At 35.4% G+C, this 22,745-nt stretch overlaps 1 protein-coding gene across 1 annotated transcript in view; it reads left to right on the plus strand.

Moving 5' to 3' along the window:
• Positions 1 to 22,745, plus strand: part of LOC107692185 (glutamate receptor ionotropic, NMDA 2B-like) — a 116,371-nt gene that overhangs the window by 72,642 nt on the left and 20,984 nt on the right. The window contains exons 5-9 of the mRNA XM_016491144.1: positions 4,838 to 5,108; positions 5,629 to 5,821; positions 20,340 to 20,454; positions 20,693 to 20,901; positions 21,909 to 22,080. Of these exons, the coding sequence (XP_016346630.1) occupies positions 4,838 to 5,108; positions 5,629 to 5,821; positions 20,340 to 20,454; positions 20,693 to 20,901; positions 21,909 to 22,080 (960 nt within the window). The remainder of the gene's footprint in view (positions 1 to 4,837; positions 5,109 to 5,628; positions 5,822 to 20,339; positions 20,455 to 20,692; positions 20,902 to 21,908; positions 22,081 to 22,745) is intronic.

Raw genomic sequence — 22,745 nt, forward strand, 5'->3', positions numbered from 1 at the left:
GACTGACCCTGCTGACCCACTGAGCATTTTGCTGTCCAATGGTTATGCATTAACTTTGCAATTTCTAGTATTGTATTAGTTTTTAATATTTCTCATGGGCATTTAATAATTTTTTACTTTCAGTCTGAGTTAAATCTCTTTTTTGGCTCATTTTATCTGTAAAAGAAAATCTGCTTAATAATTATGCACACCTGAATATAAGACATTTTTCATTTCCAGCCTTCATGAATAATTATATATCAATTCTAACTGATTAAATACAAGATTAATAGTAGTTATTAAGATTGATGTCGTTTGGAATTGGTAAAATGTGCTTGGAAAAAAATATGATCAGAATATGAACTTGCATAATAATTATGCATGCACTGTATTTTTCCTCTTCTGCTGTCGAGGTAATGCAAGGAATGTTGTGATTGGTTGTCAAGGCAGCCAATCAGAATTTAGCAGCCTAGTCTCTGATTGGCTGGAATTATGGCACATTGTAACGCTGGGTTGTGTTGAGCACGCGAGCTCTTGGTATTTAGAGAGCACTGAGGGCGGGCATCAGGTGAGCAAGCTAGTGAAACATCCAAAAACATATTTCTTTGCGAGACAAACATTTTCTCCACAAAACTCAGTTCGCGCGCGTGCAAAACGCACTTTTGCTGCATTCTGGATCAGTTGGAGAGGCTTGATAGTAAATGAGAGAGCATTACAATAGTCCAGTCTGGAAAGAAAAAGAGCTTGGACAAGGAGTTGTGCGGCCTGCTCTGATAATACACATATAGTAATACACTGTATGTCAGGTCAAGTTTTATGTCTTCATCCAAGCCTGTCTATGTGCATGATTCAAGTAACCTTAAAAATAAAACATATGAGTTCTGATGTCAGTTCAGTTCAGGTGTTATTTCTTATTAAGCTTAGAAGAATGCAGGAACCCATCAAACATAGTTTATATGTTAGCTAAATATATACACTGCTGTTCAAAAGGTAAGATTTCAAAATGTTATTTGCAAAAATCGCAGCTCACCAAGGCTGCATTCATTTGTTAAAACACAGCAAAATTGATATTGTGAAATAATATTAAAAATGTAATTTATTCCTGTGATTTTATTATTGTTATCAATATTGGTAATAATAAAATATGTATTATTAATAATAATTATAATAATAATAATAATCAATAATAATGATGCTTAATATTTTTGTGGAAATTGTGATAAAAAAATGTTCAGGATTCTTGAATAGAAAGAACAATATTTATTTGTTATAGAAATCTTTTGTGACAGTGTCTATAAAAGTCTTTGCTGTCACTTTTGATCAATTTAATGTGTTCTTGCTGAATAAAAGTATTCATTTCTTGAAAAAAATGTTTATCAACCCTGAAATTTTGAACAGTATTGTATGTATGTGAATTGTTGTTGTTACTTTTATTTATTATTTTAAAGTTATGTTTAACTGAGATTTTAACAATTGTTTGTGAAGAAATTTGGAGTGGTGCAGAAAAGCTTTGCTATGTGGTTGCTAAGATGTTCTGCATGTTTTTAGCATGTTGCCATGTGGTTGCTAGGGTGTTCTGGGTGGTTACCAGGGGTTGCTAGGTGATTTCTATTGTGTTTTGAGTGGGTGAGAGAAACACATCTCTGTTTAAAGTGCCCCTATTATGCTTTTTCGAATATTACCTTTCATGCAGTGTGTCATGTAGCTGTATGTGAACATGTGGGCGTTTCGTTTCCGACACGCGCTGTACGTGGTCGACCAATCCAGAGCCGGCTGTCAAAGGACTGCGCCATCTGTCCAATCACAGCAGTGAGGGCTCACGGAAAGGAGGGGTTTAGAGAGACTGATTCTTTGAACTGCTTTGCACGTAATTGCATGCATGTAAACCTGTTTTAGGAGACTCATAAAACAATATTAGCAACCTTAAAAATGGCATAATAGGGGCACTTTAAATCACCTATCCAGAGCTAAACCAATTTGGCCAAATTGAGATGGGGATCTCGTGAAACCCCAGACTGCTGTTTGCTTCACTGCCCCTAATTCTGGAAACTCTAGCTGGTTCGGTTCACACCCTAATACCGACGTTCTAACTCCCGCTGGGGTGCCAGCCGCTGCAGTTCAAGTCTCTTTCATCATCAGGAGTTTGCCAATGCTCCTGTCTCAACTAATGCTCTCTTCCTCTGCTCTGTCTTCTGTATGCTGGGGCTCCTGTCAAAACGAATACACCTGTCCTTTCACCTACTTTCAGTATACGTCGCTCCTATAGGAACTAATGCTACTTTCCTCTCCAATTTCATGTCGTATTGTTTCTGATTTCAAGGCATAGTTCACTCAAAAATGAAAATTGTGTCATCATTTACATTTACTGACCCTTGTGTCATTCACACCCATGTGACAACAGAAAAGAGGCTGCACGCAAGATAGAAAGTCGCAAAATAGAAACGGATTCAGAATGACATAAGGGGGAGTAAATGATGACTAGTGGAATTTTCCCTATAACCGTCTTTCTGTTCATTCATCACACCTCTCTCACAATATGTGACTTTAGCCTTAAGCCCTATAATAGTAGTGTTGAACCTTTAATTCATGCTAGCAAAAACAGCCTCTTTAGAACAGGGTTATTTATTGTTAACTAGAACTATTAAAACATTTTGTTAATTGAAATCAAATCTAAATATTAAATGGAAAACTGAAACTAAAAAAATGAAATGTTGCTTTGGCAACTAACTGAAATAAGTTGAAGTTGAAGAACTAAAATTACTAACTGAAAATAAATAAAAATTAAAAGTGAAATAAAAATAAATTGAACCTAAATACTAATATTTAAAAATGACAACAACTAATAAAAATGACAGAGGCACATGTCAACATGACTAAAAAGTAAATTAAAATAACTGAAAATATAGCAATAAAAGCTAATAATAATTTTGATTAAAAAACTGTAATAATACTAAAATAACACTGCTTTATTCTATATTCTTCTCTCCAGCCACACTGTTTTGTGTTAATCTGTTTTATTGTGCCTCCTATTTGGCCCTTCATCTTCTGCAATATCCTGGGTTGCCGCAGTACCTACGCAATTTTATTCTCTTACTTTGCGCTTTGTAAATGACCGTGGAAATACCTTGGTATTTAAATGAGGAATTCACAATGTATCAGGAAAATATCAGTTATCAGCGGACTGATCAGCCGTTGTTGGCCTATATTGAATATGCACGCTCATTTCTCATGTTTTTACATTTCGCCACCATAACACTCACTAATCTTTATAAAATCTCAACATAATGTCCATTTTTCATAATGTACATTTATATAATGATGCCTAAATTCACTTCTAGCATTTAAAACTATTGATTTTAGTGTTGTTTTAGTTGAATTTTAATACCAACCATTTTTTAGTTATCGACATATCAATAATTAGCAACTTATCAATACTGGCCAGAACTAACTAGAGTATAAACCAGTGTTGTTACATTTAACTAAAACTGTAATTATAAAAAAAAAAAAAAACATTCAGCAACTGAAATAATTCTGAAATAAAATGAAATATGAATACACATTAGATTATTATTAGAAAAATAATTAAGAGGGACCCAAAAATGAAAATTTGCATTTTTGGGTGAACTGTCCCTTTAAGAAATGAAAGAAACCTAAATAAACATGAGAAATATTGCCTTGGCAACTAACTGAAATAAATTTAAGTTGAAAATTAAAGCTATATAGAAACACATGACACATAACAACAACAAAAAAAAGACTAAAACTCAAACTAAAAATAAAATGAAAACTAATAATGTAGAAATAAAAGCTAATTAAAAATATTAATATATACATTTTACTGTTATTACTTTTAATAAAACAGTATATAAATAAAACTAAAAGGGACCATCACAGTAATTTTTTGTAGGTTTACCCCTGTGGTACCGGATGCTCACACTACACTTGACTGCATGTGTGTAATGATACCGTCAGTGCAATTTGCAAGTCTTTCAAATTGGCTGGAAATATTGGGCGATACAGAAATATGCATCATCAGACTGAAATAAATTTAAGTTGAAAATTAAAGCTATATATAGGAACACATGACACATAACAACAAAAAAAAAAAGACTAAAACTCAAACTAAAAATAAAATGAAAACTAATAATGTAGAAATAAAAGCTAATTAAAAATATTAATATATACATTTTACTGTTATTACTTTTAATAAAACAGTATATAAATAAAACTAAAAGGGACCATCACAGTAATTTTTTGTAGGTTTACCCCTGTGGTACCGGATGCTCACACTACACTTGACTGCATGTGTGTAATGATACCGTCAGTGCAATTTGCAAGTCTTTCAAATTGGCTGGAAATATTGGGCGATACAGAAATATGCATCATCAGATTTGTGGGTACGATAATTCCATCTCCCTCTAGTTCTGACTGCACTAGATTATAATGGAAAGCATCTCGGTGGACTCGTGTTTGAACAATTTGTTATGAGGAAATGCAGTTTAATTTCACTCTGTCTCAGACAGAGCAGAGCAGTTCTGTGCATTTTGAAATGTGGGTTAGGTTTGCTTCTCTTTACAAATCACAGAGATCAAAAAATGTTTGCTGGGCTGGTATCTGGAAGAAGCAGTGCATGATGGGAATTTCACTTTTATGACTAGTGTTTTCATGTATTCCTTTAAACAAAAAATTAGCTTTCCCTTTCTATCTCTCATTGTCTTTTTGCCCGTTTTCTTTTTAAACTCTCATGATATATCTAAAGAACAAAAGTGAACCATTTCGGGAGAGCTGGAGGCAGCAGGAGGCTGTTACAGGACATGCTGTTTTTTCATCTTTCTTTGTCTGTTTTGCCTTCATCCAGATCCGGAGTACCGTCGAGAACAGTTTTGTTGGCTGGGAGCTGGAAGAGGTGCTGCTGTTGGACATGTCAGTAGACGATGGTGACTCAAAGATCCAGAACCAGATGAAGAAGCTCCAAAGTCCTGTTATACTACTGTACTGCACAAAAGAAGAAGCCATGACCATTTTCGAGGTGGCCCATTCTGTCGGCCTCACTGGTTATGGTTACACCTGGATCGTACCATCTCTGGTGACAGGGGATGCAGATAATGTACCCAGCGTCTTTCCAACAGGTAAGAAAAGAAGGATTGGGTTAAAAAAAGGTTGAACTTCATGGGGGAAAAACACATTTATTTACTATGAAATATTTATTACAACTATGTATGTATATATGTATATATATACTACACACACAGACACACACACACTAGGTGTAAATATTTCATAGATATAAATAAATGTTATTGGAGTATGTTTTACAAAAGAATATAATTTCAGTTTTTCACTCAATTCAGCGTTGCATGCCATTTCTTTGTTTTTGAAATTTATTAGCAATTTCTGATTGAAAATATATTCTACACCATTTTTGTCAGTGTATCGAAATATTTCAGATGATCTAACACTTACTAAACTTTGTAAAATCTCAAAATAATATACATTTTTCATACTGTACATTATAAAGTTGTGATGCCTAAATTCACTTGTCACATTTCAAATTAAAATAAATAGAGCTATATAGATATATTTAGCTAAAAAACTACGCAAATATTTCAGATTATTGTATTTACTGAATTTACACTTCCTTTATCTCAGGTTTGATCTCTGTTTCCTACGATGAGTGGGACTACGGACTGGAGGCTCGAGTGCGTGATGCTGTAGCCATAATCGCCATGGCAACCGCCACAATGATGCTGGATCGGGGTCCTCACACGCTGCTTAAGTCTGGATGCCACGGCACACCTGACAAGAAAGGCAGCAAGTCAGGAAACCCCAACGAGGTGCTGAGGTGAGTCAGGCTTAGCGGGGCGCCAGGGTTCAAACACTGACATCTGGGGTCTGCAATCATACACATACACAGGCAGTCTTGCCAGCATACACACTTACAACACCTGCTCAGGAGGGTTTCTGAACTAATGGAGTGTTTTGAAAAGGGTAAAGAGCCCTAGACAGGTGCACAAACATATTGTTCACGCATACATACACACCATGGTTGGTGTTAGATGTTGTAGGTTCTGTCAGAGACAGATCTTTAAATTACCAGTTGTGATAATGGAAAATGGATTACTTGATCTATACAGTTCTTAATATAGTACTTTGGGATAACGGGTGCTATTTTCATGGCACCATTTTTATCCCGGATTTTACAGTACTGTTCAAAAATTTGGGCTCAGTAAGATTTTTTTTTCTTTTGAAAGAAATTAAAACTTTTATTCAACAAGGGTAGTAAAATAACAGTACGGCAATTTATAATATTACAAAAGATTTCTATTTGAAATAAACGCTATTTTTTTTTGCACTCTGTATTCATCAAAGAATCCTGAAAAACATCTATCACGGTCATGTTTATTCTTTCATAAACATGAAAAAAATTTTATCTGCCCCAAACATTTGATTGGTGGTGTACAGTATATTACTGAAATATGTAAGCTTGTTTTGGAGATTTCTGTTTTTTACCCATTTAAATTTTGGTTTAGTTAGCTTTCAGTGAACTGTTGTGCTAAAACATCATGTTTGTGGTTAAATATATTAATATATAGGTTAATTAAAAAATCTATTTAATGGAGGTATCGAAATCATGGTATTGATGTTACTGGCTGTTCTTTCAAAAATTCCCCTATTATGTTGTTTTAAAGGTTGTAATTTTGCTTTGGAGGTGCACTGGGTGTACACCTTATACAGCACAAAACTATGCATTTTGAGCACTTGGTAGAAAATATATACATAAAAATGAAAGTGGGTACATCTGGGCATTTTGAACTCGGCAAGATTTGACAAGCAGTCACCAGTAAAGGACGGGAACACATTTAAAGTTTGGAGTTATACTGCGTCACTGTAAAATTCATTTTAACCACTGACTCTTCACATCTTCATCCTTTGGGAGTACATGTAAGAGTCTTCTAGACATGCCGACAACATGAACAACTACAGCTATAGTGTTTGAGGGCGGGCCTAAGCACACGTTTTTCGCGGGCAGCCAGTGAAGAGCATTATGCAAATGAGTTGAAACACGTAGGTTTGTGCAGGAAGCAAGACTGAAATTTCCGACAACATGTTTCAGGCAGTTCAGAATCGGTTCTTTCTTTTGGGAGGCAATAACTCCTTTTGTTGTGCACTTTGATATTTGAAGACCTTTTACATTCACAAACAAATATATTATACACTACATTAAAGATTATATCTGAAAAAGCGTATTGGGGCACTTTAAAATATACTTACGTTTAGTTTAAATTTACATAATGTAAATATAATGCATAAAATCTTCCTTTTATATATATTCTACGTAATTTGTGGATTCATTTCAGTGTGGAATTTATATTAATGATTACAAATGTGAATATTATATATAATAATACAATTAATCAGCAAAAATATAAAACAATTAATTAGTTAAAGATTTATAATCTATTTACAGCACTTATAGTAACATTTTTCCCCTCAAAATGCAATCAAAAGTGGTCACAGGAGATGCATTGGAAAGGCTTGTTACTACCAAGGGGTATCTGATGATCCGTCTCATCTGGCCGTCAGCCGAGATGGATCCTAAAACCAGGTGTAAAGAGAGTCCTAGATTGAGCAACATTTTATTATAGCCATTCGGTACCTGTAACACCTCCTGGAGAAAGAATGAGTGAGAGTGACAAATGGACAACAAAAGAGAAAAAGAGAGTACATTATTGGTAATGTGGGTCAGCTGTAGCTTCTCGCTGAAGCGTCTGGCACAGAGCACCTTTCACTTTTCTTTCCCCATTATGTCTCCTCTGACATTCAGCCCGCGCCCACGTGTCTGTACTGGCCTGGCTGTTATTTTCATCTTAGAAACTTAAATATCCATCATAATACAAAAGTGAGCTTTTCATCTGAACTGCTCTGTTCTCTCTTGTACTGTTATTTGACATTTAGTATTGAGGGGCATTGATTCCTAAGTATTAATTAGCATTTAGGCTCGGTCACACTCTCTTTTAGTCAGTCATTTGATCTGCTGGTGAGGAGTTAATTGAATGCTTGAGGCAGAGCAGGATTAGGAAGCCGAATGGAACAACAGTGGGAGCCTGGCCTCTCCCTCCCTCTCTCTCTCTCTCTCTTCTGCGTCTAGTTTTCCCTCTTTCTTTCTATCTGCCTGTCCCCTCCCTTGATTAACTCTAGGCATATGCAAACATGGAAGAGTAGGATAATTGTAACACTTTTGGGCTTTTGCTCATTGATCCAGGGAACGTTTAGCATAAAGCTTTTGCCACAATCATTGTTGACATATCAGCAGTCATTACCTGTGTCAATTAAATCTATTACCTAATCAAACTGGATACCATTACACACAAAGTGCGGTGTTACCTTCAGTCACCTAGACTCAATAATTATATGCTCTCTAATACATATTTTAATGTAATAAACTTTAAACCCCCCAAAAAACAGTCTTGAAATGCAACAGTAACAAATTAAAATCTACCTCTCATCCAGACTTTAATATGAACAGTTGTGGCACACGTATGCTAGGTTCCCTCTGTGTATTCTTCATGTGCCAATTTCAGCGGAACAGACGTCGGAATCTGTTCTAGTTGTGTACTGTATACTGTAGATCATCGCAGGTTTTACATTATCAGGCCCAAAACAACTACGTTTAAAATTATGTATGATTTAATTTATATTGAACACAATTACGGCAAAAAAGAAAAGAAAATAACATTCAATTTTTAACTAATAGATGGTTCACCCCAAATATTTAGTCATATTTACTCACCATTCATCATGTTGCTCCAAAACTGTATGACCAAACCTGTATATAAATCTTTTCACAATATATTTTTCAACAAAATATTAAGCAGCACAACTGCTTTCAACATAATAATAGCTACTTGAGCAGCAAATCAGCATATTAGAATGATTTCTGAAGGGTCATGTGACACTAAAGACTGGAGTAATGATGCTGAAAATTCAGCTTTGCCATCACAGGAATAAATTACATTTTAAAATATAGAAACTAGAAAACATATGGTAATAATATTTCACAATAATACTGTTTTTACTTTATTTCTGATCAAATAAATACACCCTTGGTGAGTGTAAGTGGCTTCTTTCAAACACATTTGAAGGTAGTATATTTTACAGTTTTTATTTATAGTACTTATTGAGCATTACTGCTCTCCCCTACACCTTCTTCATTCATCTCTGTTCTTTTAAGGTTTCTTTCTGTTTACTTCTGTCTGGTTAGTTTTCGACCAAAGATTCTTTCTCATTTTCTTTTTGAACCCTTATTTTATACAGTCTGTGTAAAGTGTTGCAGGGGTGGTTAGCAGTGAAACGTTCCACAGGCCTCCGATCGCTTAATTCTGCCATCTCTAAAAACACTTTAAAATATTCAATGCTAATTTTGGAAGTTGTTTTCCAAAGCATGTATTTAAAAAAACAAGCTTCTAATTCCAGCGCTTAGCTTGGAAACGAACCAGTCAATAACACATTGCATACAAATGTGCCATCGCTCATTAATAAAACACTTAAAGTTTGATTTCAATGTTAAGTTAAACATTTATAATGTTTCCATAACTGCATGTAGCCTGGAGAGCATGCTATGAAGACATATAGTTGTGTTGTTGCAAAAAGCTTTGTTTGTTTAGATGAGGGAAACAAGTAATTAAGTGGAAAAAAACACTTTTATGTTATTTGTGAATGGTGGATTTACAATAATTACCCAGCAGACATAGTATCTGGTAGAACAAGGTGGTTGTGTTTGTGTAATTAGGTGGATGTGTTAGGCTAGCCTTTAGAGTCGCTGAAGTGGATTTTTGAATTGACTGATGAGAAGATAAGGACACTAATATCTTATGAACACTGGAGAACACACAAAAAAGATGGAAAAGAAGAAGAAATAGTAGGCTAAGTACAAAATGGAGAAAACTGTTTTGTTTAAAGTCCTCTGGGAGTGCAGGTTCCTCAGTCGCCCTGCAGTGCACACCTGGGACCTCACATATGCGTGCACACAGGAAGTTTTTGAATGACAGCGTTATGAGGTGGGCTGAATGAGAAGCACCGGACCCTGTAACCCCTCGAGGACTCTAATGATCCGTTTCCACCATAATGGAGACGATTTAAATGGCATTCCAAGGTTCTATATTATCATTCTGGAACACCCACCATGCTCTGCGGTGGATCTGTCAGCGAAGATGGAGGGCTTTTCAGCTGGATGGGTCATGATCTGTGATGGTTAAGGGCCTGAGACAGCCTCAAAGGGTTCCTCTGAAAGTCAGCTGAAGGTTTTGGAATGGTTTTAGAAGATTAGATTAGATACATGTACCCTATAAAGGTTGAGAGCAGGGTTAAATGAGGTTACAAGTACTTATCTTGGATAAATTGATTGCAAGGACATATGTGGGTTATTCTTGCGGGAAAAAAACCCTGATTTTATTCGGGTCATGCTTGAATTTTAATGATTGACTTTTTGTTGTTGTGAATGTTATGGAATATGTCCGCATAAAATATCATTAGCTTATGGATTTTCTAAAACCCTTTAGCATTTAATGACATTGAAAGTTCTTGAATTATATAACTTTTAAATTTTTATAATTAATATATTACACTGTAAACAATTCAGTGAAATTTACAGTAAAAGCAGCAACTGTGGTTTTACAGATTGAAATTACATTTACAGTAAATTCATAAAGTAAAATAATGTTAATATACCAAATTACTAAAATGTGTTTTTTTATCTTTATAATATACTGACAACCTCCTTCGATACACAGGTAAGAAAGCCACATTTTGAATCAAAAGTTCATCACAAGCCAATTTTAAATAAATACAAATGTAATAGTAATAGAAGGTTCACAGGGTCATACACACACACACACACACACACACACACACACAATAATGGTAACATAACTGATGAGAAAAAACTAACAAGAAACAGTTATTTCAGTGCAAAAACAAATGTGGTGTCAATGTACGTTTTTGTTTTACCTGTAAATTATAGAGTGACTTGTTCTTTTTCACTTACAAAAACTGTAAATTCAACTGTATTGTATAATTACATTAAATCTGCCATTAGATATATTGCAGTTTTTCACTGTGTAAGGAAACTTGCCATTAACGTTTTTTACCGTAGCATTTTTACAGCCTTTTAACTGTTAAAACTGCATAAATTTAAAATGTGTACATTTAGAAATTTATTTTATATATAAAATATTTTGACATAATGTTTATGTTATAAATGTATACTTTCTAAAATGTGTATTTATTTATTTACTTATTTAATATTACAATATATATTTTGTTTATTTTTGTATTGACTTGCTCTTAAACTTATATATGGTCTCCCCAATCTTGAAAATATTACATTCTTGCTTGAATGTGTCTAAGTTTGTTGCTGTGTGTGTGTGTGTGTGTGTGTGTGTGTGTGTATTATGTGTGTGTTTTACTTAGCATGTGTGATTGCGTGGCTTGTCTCTCTGATGCTTCGACACCTATGAGGTGCTTAAGGCTTGTGAAGCTGCCAAGCTTTTATTCTCCACTTCAGTTAATTGTAGCCCCTCAGGCTGCCGCTCTCAGATTCACTGGGTGACCAGTAGACCTGATGCCCAGAAAGTTTAATAAGGTGGTTTTGGATGCTTTTATTGCGCTTTTGGGCATTGCTGAAAGACGCTGACAAAAACTGTTCAGAAGTAGGTCAAGATATCAGTTGTACACTGGTGAACCCCTTCAGTCTTGCACTCTTTCTTTCTATACCTTCTTTCTCTGTCTATCTCTCTATTTTCTGCTCACTGTCACACACTTTGTTTCTGTCTCCATTTATTGTTTGCTTTCTCATACTTTTAGACTACAAAATACAAAATGAACTGTCTGCCTTTTCAAAATATTTGGCTTTAAAGCTTACATACAGCTCAATTCCCAAAGGTGTGTTTGTGTGCCTTTACATAGAGAGAAATTGCGTGTTTTAGGTCTATCCATTAGAGTGTGTGAGTGTTGGTGGTGTATTGCTGTGTTACAAGGCCCACAGGCTTCCCTGGGGAAGGGGTTTGATCATTACATGGTGTCCTGTGTAGGTAAAGGTAATTAATCTCTGATTCACCCAGGAGCCTTTAACTTGCTTTAATTAAAAATGCATACATAAACACACACACACTCTTAGAAAAACCTATACACACTTCCCCAGCCCACATCCACTATCATGTATATAGATCGCACTGTGGGTGGCTCTGAATTCCGGGTACCAGACCAAAGTATGATTCGATCTGTGTTCGGTCTGAAATCCTGTTTAGGTTAACTCATGTCATGATGTCGTAATGCCTTATGCGTTATAAATCCTCTGCAGATTATTGTCGCCCCTGTGTTGATGATGCATTAAAATAATCCAGTGCTGGTGGGCAAACACTGTAATTACTTCCAGACTCATAACAGCCATGCCTCCCTCCCTCTAGACCAGTGACGTGAGGTGGTCTTCTAAAATGAGAAGGCAAAGCCCCCTCTTGGCGGGACTTTTAATTAAATGTACTGTAAATTCATGCTACATTTGATGTTTATGAAGTTGAATGCAAATGAAACACCATTTACCTGACAATATCAACAAACTAGTGCCATAATATGACATTTTTGTTTGTTTATATCAAAGGCATAGTCCACCAAAAAATGTAACTTCTGTCATTATTTACTCCCCCCTTAAGTTGTTCCAAATCTGTATGAATTTCATTCAACTGTTTAACACAAAAAATATGTTTTAAAGAATGTTGGTAACTAAACAGTTGATGGTAGCCATTGACTTCCATAGTATATGGAAAAAAAAAATACTGTGGAAGTCAATGGCTACCATCAACTGTTTGGTTACCAACATTCTTCAAAATATCTTCTTTTGTGTTCAACAGAAGAAGGAAACATACAAGTTTGGAACAAGTGGAGGGTGAGTAAATGATGACGGAAGTTTAATTTTTGGGTGAACTATCCCTTTAAATGGACAGTTTACCCAAAAATCGTCATAATTTACTCACCGGTGACATTTTTCACCGACGACAATGAGACGATAACGAACTAAAACTCTTTATGAATGACAAAAACTATGATGAAAATGTATTGACATTTTCGTCAACTAATAAAAACGAGACGAAAATTTTAGGGAGGGACGATTTGGGAAGAGATTCATTCAGAACGAATCTACTGCATAGTTAGGACATTATAGATGCATACATATGAACCGGCAGGACATAAGCTAAAATGCACTTGCTGCACGTCTCATAAAACATTCAAAAATGTCAATATTTGGGAGTAAGAGAAGAGCAGACATATAGATAAATCTGACGACGCAAGAGAGAACTCAATTCGGTCCGGTTTCACAGTTGATTACGTCTTAAGTGAACGTAAACAGTAGGGAGAACATGTATCAGTACATTGCATCCATTGCAGCTGTACATACTGTTTTAAAGGGACAGTAGCCTAATTTAGTTGCTATTGATGTTAATCAAGCAACAACAGAAAGACAGAAAATCACTCACTGCTCTTGACTGAAAAACTTTAGTAGCCCTAAAGATTAATCTAAATGTATTTATAGAAATAAATATGTCTGCTTGAAAGAATGAAGAATGGTGTTGTGTGTCACCGCAGTTAAATCAGTGTCTATCATGATAAACCCTTAATATCAAACCTATACAATGAGTTTGGAAATTTTTGAGAAATGCTTTAATAAATGCATTACACTGTAACTAAACCCATTAGATTTAGTCGACTAAAATCGTATGATATTTAATCAACTAAAACTAGACTAAAACTAAAAACAATTCAGATGACTAAAATATGACTAAAACTAAATGGCATTTTAGTCAAAAGACTATGACTAAAACTGAATCAAAATTTGCTGTCAAAATTAACACTGTTACTCACCTTGTACAACTTCTTTTTCAAACACTCTTCATATTCATTATTTTATGTTTCAGAGTAAATGGTCACAGAATCTTCAGTTTTGAGCTGTCCTTAATAAACATACTATTTATTAAAACCAAGTCACATCAAGTCTCATTAAAATGTGTTGACGCTTTTTGTATTACTTCAAAAGCAATTTTAGAGTTATAAAGTAAAAAGCATATTTTATGTGTCATTTATTTGTTATTATTAATAGTCACATTATTTTCAGACCATTAGTCAGCTAATGCTCTATAAACACAGTTGCTGTCATGAAGGTTGCCGACACAGAGGTGTAGTATTAAATTAACTGAGCTGAGTGCTAGCTAAAAAATGCCTCAGCCACAGATCATTTAAAGTAATTTCAAGTTCATTTCGATTCGGATGTGATGTGACCAGAAGTGGTGATGTCGGAGTGGGTAGTTGTTTACTTTATAATTAGTCCATCCAATTCCAACGGTTTGACCCTGCCTGGCCAATTTGCAGACCATTTGTGAACATGATGAGCGAGTGTTATGCCATTGACTGAGTAATCATATCACACATTTAAATTTCTTTAGTCCAATCACATTGCACCTTCCATATATCATTTACTTTAAAGGGGTCATATGATGCGATTTCAATTTTTCCTTTCTCTTTGGAGTGTTACAAGCTCTTGGTGCATAAAGAAGATCTGTAAAGTTGCAAAGACTAAAGTCTCAAATCCAAATAATGTTCTTTTTAGCAGCATCGTATGACCCCTTTAAACTGAAGATCATATACTCACTCTTATGTAACTTGTATGACCTTTTTCATTAAAAAAGCTGCTATTTTCCATATAACAAAAATCTAGCTGTCATATTCAGGTGCAGTTTTGCTGTTGAATTCAAAATCATGTTTGAACCTGGGTCCACCTACATATTAAAGAGAAAATGTACCACTAGCTCTGGACTTTTTTATTTATGTGAAGAACAACTAAGTTGTTAAGTTTGTTTTTCTTTGGTCATGCCTTATCTCGCCCAGTGCAACAAGTGATCTCAGCAAAACCTATATGTGCAAGACACCGTGGGCTCAGGGGAGGCAAAAGACACACTGCCTCCTCCTGAAACTTTATCCATTGGTGTCACTGCTGGACAGGGTTACATTTTTAAAATGAGTGGTTTATGCACTATTGTGCTATTCACATTTCCATGTGTATATTTTTGAGAAGGAGATTGCCTCCTTGCAGTGGTATTTATAGTATTTATTGATATTTTGAACTCACTATTTTGAATCTTTTATTTTTATATTTTTACGTTTTTTTTGTTGTTGTTGCGTTTAGTCATTTTATTCGTTTTTTTGTTTTTGTTTTCAATATTTCTATTTAGCTTTAATTTTTATTTCAGTTAGTTGCCAAGCCAATATTTCTCATTTTCAGGATTTGTTATGTTTTTCATATAATATTTATATTTTTATTTTATTTAAACTTTATTTCAATGAAAGGACATTTTTGATAGTTTTAGTTAACAAGAACAACGCTGCAGCTCTGAGAAAACACCCCCTAACTCTAGACATTAATGAAATAATCATATACAGTCTTTACACTCCCTCAAGATTTTGATGGTTGTTAACGCTGTTCCCTGTTGACCCGAGAGGCTATTTCAGAGCCTTGACAAGTATCATGAAATGGCACAGTATCAAGCCAGGAGATGTTATGTCAGGTCCAAAATTAAATACGAGAGGAATCCCTTGAATGTGAGATCAAGTAATTCATAGATTCTTGAACGGTTGTGCTTTTAAATGGGTGTATGATAAACCTGAAGATGAGTTTTCTAATGTCAGATCAATGCTAGAACTGAAAAATGTTGGATACGATAAATCTGGTTGGCTGTCATGTCCAATATTGATGTTTGTATTTATAGTGACAGATAAATGGGTCTTTGCTGCATCATGCGTCTCACTGTAAGTACAAAAGATGCTACCTCTCTCTCCATGTCTCTTCCTCTCTTTCTCCCTCACTCTCTCGGGTGAGATTACTGTTCCCATGGCAACACAGCAGATTGCTTGGAGATTGCTGTGGTTGTGGGCACCATGGTAACGCATTTTATATGCTGGTGGGTCTCTCTCTCCCTCTCTTTCACACACATCCTCTCACGTTCATTCTATCTGTTGGCAGTTTGGGGTTGTACATACCTTCTTGTGTCAGGACTCAGCACAGACTTCCCTAATACACTGATTTGGGAATTGATGGTGTGCGAGTCTGTAGGTTAAACGGATCAGATGTGCATGTAACTATTGCAGTAACTACTGCAGCTTCTATATGTGAGTTTTAGTACACTCTTAGAAAAAAAAGGTTAATTGGAGTTCTATATAGAACCCTAGGGTTCTTTACTCTACTTTTTTTTAATGAAAAAAAGGCTTATGAATTAAAAAAACAATACTGATATCAGAAACAGTACCACTTACTTACCAGGTTCGCCATCTTTCATGGGTTACAGAATTGGGGAAAGTAAAAAAAAAAAAAGTATATATAGATATTGACTGCATGGTATATAGGAGAAAGTGGGGTAAATACTTGACATTTATTGAAGGTGAAGGATAATAACCTGGTGGTGAGATGCAAAATAAGAGTCATTAATATACTATTTGGTGACACTCTAATTTTATTTATTTACTTAAAGTTAACTTTCAATTTATTTATTTATGCAATTTAACGTTGTTGTTTTTTTTTTGTGGATTCTAGCAATCAATATATATATATATATATATATATATATAACTGACACATGTTGGATGGGTGAGTAAGGGGAGGGGGTTTGATAAAACTGAATGTACTGTTTTGTCAATTTAAAATAAAAAGAATAAAAAGTATGAATAAAAAAGAAATATGGATTTAAGTTAACCGTTGGACTGTGAATTGCTGTGTGTTATATATTGCTTGTGTGATTGTAAATACTAAAAAAAGTGTCTTAAATAACCACATAATACTTTGATGTGTTATTCTTATGGTAATTTCAATTTTCCTAGTGATAAAGTATCTATTTGAGCTGTTAAAGTCATCAAATTTAATTAAAATAAAACAAAAACTAAATCCATAAAATGATCCCATGATGGGAACCCCTAAAGGGTTCTATATTAGTGTAGTGTTAATATAACAAAAAAGTACTATAGCAGTCTTATGATACTTTATATATACCATGCTAACAAATATATCTTGGTATTTAAATACATGTCCAAAACCTGTTGTAAGTTCTGTTTTAAAAGATACTATACTTTTGGAGGCTCCTATGCCAGACGAGTGAATGCAATTGATATGCTAATGGTTAGCTTTCTCCAGATGTTATAGACCTCCTCCCAGAAGCCCATTTTTTGATGTTAGCTTCTGTATGTATAGATGTACAACATTGCTTTACAGTCTTCCATTGTATTGTACGTGCATAAGACATACTCACAATTTGTTTGGTCATTCTGCTCTCTAGCCTCTCTCTGCATATTTCTCTTTCATTCTCTCTTGTTTAGAGCAGATATTTATTTCTTGTGTGGTGAGTCGTTTTCATGAGGCCTATTGTTGTCATGGCAACAACAGCCCACAGATGGAGGCAAGAGAGCGAGGAGTGCACCAGAGAGTTTTCACTGGCTCTGACACAAAACTAGTTGACACACATACATGAAACTCATGCTATGAGGAAAATGCTATGAGCGCGTATCAGCGCTCAAGGGCACAAACACACACACACACCTGACTACAGACTGATTTGCAGTCACTGTCTAAATTGGGTCAGTTCTTCTACGTCATAAAATTTACACCCAGATGGAAGAAAAGGGAAACGACTTGTCCATGCGATTCTGTTTCATGAAGTTTTACTGCTGATGTCCTTTATTACTGTGGGGATATTTATGTTCTGTGTTTGACACAGTAGGGTGAATTAATGGAAAAGTGTCTCCATCTAAACACCTTTCCTTATTTATCTATTGGGAACACTGTGGCTGCTTGTCATACATAATATTGGTCAGGGTATGTTTATTTTTATGAAAATCAATTTCTGAACATCTTGGCTACAGAAAAGCTTTTGAACATTTCCACTATCATTGCCAAGGAAAAACAGATACAGATCATTTCACAGATTTATTATAAAATAACAATTCATGAAATAGCAAAAGTGTAAAAGGCAATGTACAAAAATATTATTATTTTGGTAAAAAAAAATTGTATTGACTTACAACATGTACATTTAATAATTATGAAGAAAAAAAAAACTTGTCTTCCACTTACACACACCCTTTTCCACTTTTTAGTATGTTTGGTTACATTTGATTTATAGTTAATCAATGAAACTATAATTCACTATAAAATATGAATAAGTATATATTTATATAATAATATATAAATATATTTGACTCTTGTCTGAATGTATGCTACTGTTATTGATTTTGTTTATTTTATATATATATATATATATATATAATAAACAAACTCACTATATATATAGTTTTATTGCTTTTATTAAAAATACAGCTATACTAAAAATATGGCTCACGCTTTAGTTTGGGGACCAATTCTCACTTTTAACTAACTATTAACTACTACTGCCTCACTAAAATCCTAATTTGCTGCTTATTAATAGTTAGTAAGGTACTTGTTAAGTTTTGGTATTGTGTAGGATTAAGGAATCTAGAATATGGTCATGCAGAATAAGGCATTAATATGTGCTTTATAAGTATACTAATAAACAGCCAATATGCATGTTAGTAAGCAACTTGTTAATAGTGAGAATTGGTCCCTAAACTAAAGTGTTACCGTATTGTGTAGGATTAAGGAATCTAGAATATGGTCATGCAGAATAAGGCATTAATATGTGCTTTATAAGTATACTAATAAACAGCCAATATGCATGTTAGTAAGCAACTTGTTAATAGTGAGAATTGGTCCCTAAACTAAAGTGTTACCAAAATATGATATTGAAATTTTAGTTCGGAGGAAACCAAAAATCACTGCTATAAAAAAAGTGTAATATATTGCTCTAATACTACTCGCCGTGGTCTCCCATAAAATGTATTGTATAATGTTACTGATGGGTTTTATTATTGTCTTTGTCTTTATATTTATATTTATATATTATAAATCTTAATTTCTTTTTCGTCCTATTATGAATTCATATGTACATATCATGTATATGCCAAATGCTGGAACTGTGGCCGAGAATACTAAGAAATCAAGTGCTAAGTTAGATCTAAAGGGCAACAAAAAGAACAACACAATATAAGAATGCTAAAACATTGCTGATGCAGTTCAGATGTCTAAGTGCTAGATGAGGTCAGTAAAGACGAGTCACTAGACACAGACAGTCCATTAAGTACTGCCCAAATTTATCTGTGGAGTAGGTTAGTGACACGAAAGAGGTTAATTACAACACGACCGAAAGTATTTTGTATGAACTTGAAGGGGTTATTTGACTAAATCTGGTGGGCCAGTGAGGAGGAGGAATCAAATTTAAACTCTGATTAGATGGCAATGCAGGGTGATCTGATGTTGATAGAAAAAATTAAAGGACCAAATACTGAGCCATGAGGCACTCCAGGGTTGAGGGCCAGTAAATTAGGCTTTTTTTTGCTAACTTTGTATGATCTGTTCACGTAGCAAATAAACCAGTAAATTAGTTAACGCTGTACACACTGAAATGAACAGTTTGTGGCTGAACATGTCAAAAACGATCTAAGGCAATGTAGTCAAGATGCTCTGGTTCTTAAGGTTGCGTGACAAGGATTAATTCCTAAGTGATGGAGGTCAAGCATGCTGTTTTTGGAAAAAACTTGACATTTGGATGAAACTATTCATTATGCAGTGCTTGCTGTCTCATCCACAGCATCCATTCCAAGCAAATACAAAGCCAAATTGTTTCAAGATGCAGCAAACTGGTTTATAATTATAATATTGAAATATGCTACTTTCAAGTAAAAAGTTGCTGTTAATGTGTTCTTGGATGACTGACTAAAAGCTAGGATATCGGTTATTAGATCTGATATGTAATATCACTCTGTAATAAATGTTTTTCCCTGGATTATTATATTTTATTGGGTTCATGACTACTGTATTTTGTTAAGGTTAAAGCCATACCCGCTCCTCAAGACTCTCCAACTGGGTGGATTTAAAAGTCATAATAGTGGTTTTGTGACCAGGAGGCTGCCAGATTCACATTTGCCATTGTGAATATAATTTGCTATAGCCTCTAGCAACAAACCTGCTTTCCTGCATTATAAATGTGTGTGGACATATGCGGATAGTGTGCAGGAACCCATATACTAAGTACACCAGAAAGCCATGTAAAATGCTGACATTGAGGGATCCTGTAAATTGCTTCGACTCGTTCTGAAAATATTTGTGCTATACAGGTTTAAGCGAGGAAGGTGCCTTTGTGTTAATAATCACCAAATGTGTTTGGTCTGATATATTCACTCTGTTTTCTCTTCAGGTACCTCATGAATGTGACATTTGAAGGGCGCAACCTCTCCTTCAGTGAGGATGGTTTTCAGATGCACCCAAAGTTGGTTATTATACTGTTAAATAAGGAGAGGCAGTATGAAAGGGTGGGTATCTTTCCTCATTTCTCTCTTTTGCCTCTTGATTTCTCTTAACTCATGACTGCGCAGTTCCCTGATGTAATTATCAACCTTCATTTACTCTATATCTCTCTATCTTAATTCAAGATTTCAGCCATCCTCAAATTTAGCCTGCTCTAATCCAATCACAGCCACTTCAGCCTCAACACCCTCTTGACCTTCTCTCATCTTCTGCTCTCATCTTGCCCTCTTTACACTTTCGCAGGTCGGTAAATGGGAGAATGGGTCTCTGACAATGAAGTACCACGTGTGGCCACGGTTTGAGATCTACTCGGATGCTGAGGAGCGGGAGGACGACCACCTGTCCATTGTTACGCTGGAGGAGGCTCCATTTGTTATTGTGGAGGATGTTGACCCCCTCAGTGGCACCTGCATGAGAAATACAGTGCCGTGCAGAAAACAGCTCAAACTCCTGTGAGGATCCAATAGGAACAGATATTCAGTATAGATATTCAGAAAATGTGCTGCAGTTTGGTTCAAAATTCAGATTTGTCTCAGATTTCACAGCAGATGTTATAAGTTGTAGACTGAAAATGTTACAAAACTTGTCTAAATCACAGATGAATACAGTGAGGTCCAAAAAATTGGACAATGAAAATATTTAAACCTGGAAATAAACAGAAGGTTGTAGGATTTTAAAAAATTCCAAATACTAAGAGACCAAATTAGAAAAGTTAAAAATAAAGTTTTTTCGGTGGTCTCAGGCATACCACACCGTCTGTATGTCTGTGAAGATTTGCTTAACCATATCCAAGATGGATAAAGCTGCATACTATAGGTAAAATATCTTAAATCTGCTATCTAAAATCAGTCATTGCATGAGATCAATATGAGACCAGTCATTAATCTTGACTGCCAAAATGCAGATTTGTCTCATGAGAGCACTAAGTACAGATCCTCCATTCAGTTTTCAAGTTCAAGGTGTTCTGTCACTGTCAGGTCTAGATTATATCATATAGTAAGAAAGTGTGGTGTATACAGTATTGTACTATTAATGTAAAACACAGATTTATTTATGGATTAAACTGGTACCTCATGTCTCTTTTTAATATTGATTATAAAATATCTGTGTTAAATTAGTGTTAAATTCATTTAGCATTCTTTTAATAAAATATTGCTAAAACACTCATTTATTATGAGAATTGATCTGGGATTAATGTGAATTTTGACAAATTTAAGTCTCTGGTTCCAGTGTAGTCAATGCAATAGTCAGTGCAGTGGTCATTAATCATTTTGATGTTACGTTGACTCATTGATTGATTTTTCAGATGCAGATTTATTATGAAATGGTATTTTGATTAAGGATTGATGAACAGCTATAAGGCAACATTTGTTAAACGGTGTCTTCAGTATTTAGAAAAATAACGTCATGTGCTAACATTAATCTTCTCAACTTTTTCTTCCTGTTTTCCTATTTCTAGAAATCAGACAAGAGATTCAGGGATCTACATTAAACGCTGTTGCAAGGGCTTCTGTATAGACATCCTCAAAAAGATTGCCAAGTCTGTAAAATTCACCTACGATCTCTACCTGGTGACCAATGGGAAGCACGGCAAAAAGATCAACGGCACATGGAATGGCATGGTTGGAGAGGTTAGTTTCAAAATGCTTTTAGTAAAAAAACTCTGGTTTCCTTTCAGTCGGTCACTCCGAGTCACGTCGGTGACCGACGAATTGGGATCTCACTTAGAGAGACCAATCCACTTCGAGTGTAAGCTAAACGAGCCAATGCACATTGGCATGCGATGATTGCATCCAGCTGCCGCTGATCACAGCGTGAGCATAAAAAGGCAGCCAGTGCAATACATACCAGCTTTTCGCTTCGGAGCCGAGTGACATCATCGTTTTGCTCCTACCAAACTGCTTCGTGTGTGACAAGTCTTGCGCGCTCTCGGGAGCTTTTTGTGTTGGCAGACGGCGCTTCAGCAGTGGTCGTTCCTGTGTTGAGTGGGTTGCGCACTTCAGGCTGCACTACCCCTCTGTCGTGCTGCAAACGGCCGTTTCCCCTGTGCGTCTCAGCACGTAAAAGAGCATTTCCCTAAAAGAGCTAATTTCTCTAAAAGAGCCCATCAGGGAACCAACCCTCGGGGGACCATCGCTCCTCTAGCGCTTGGCAACCAGTTGAGCCGCCAAAGGAACGTGCTGGACCCTCTTCAAAGAGCGTACCAGCGGTATCCTTCGGTGCTCCTCCCGACGACCAGATGTCGATCACTGCATCGGAGGGAGAGCTCTCTGGAGAGGAAGATTCGGCTGCGCTG

The sequence above is a fragment of the Sinocyclocheilus anshuiensis genome, unplaced genomic scaffold, assembly GCF_001515605.1.
Source record: "Sinocyclocheilus anshuiensis isolate Anshui unplaced genomic scaffold, SAMN03320099.WGS_v1.1 scaffold322, whole genome shotgun sequence".
Lineage (NCBI taxonomy): Eukaryota > Metazoa > Chordata > Actinopteri > Cypriniformes > Cyprinidae > Sinocyclocheilus > Sinocyclocheilus anshuiensis.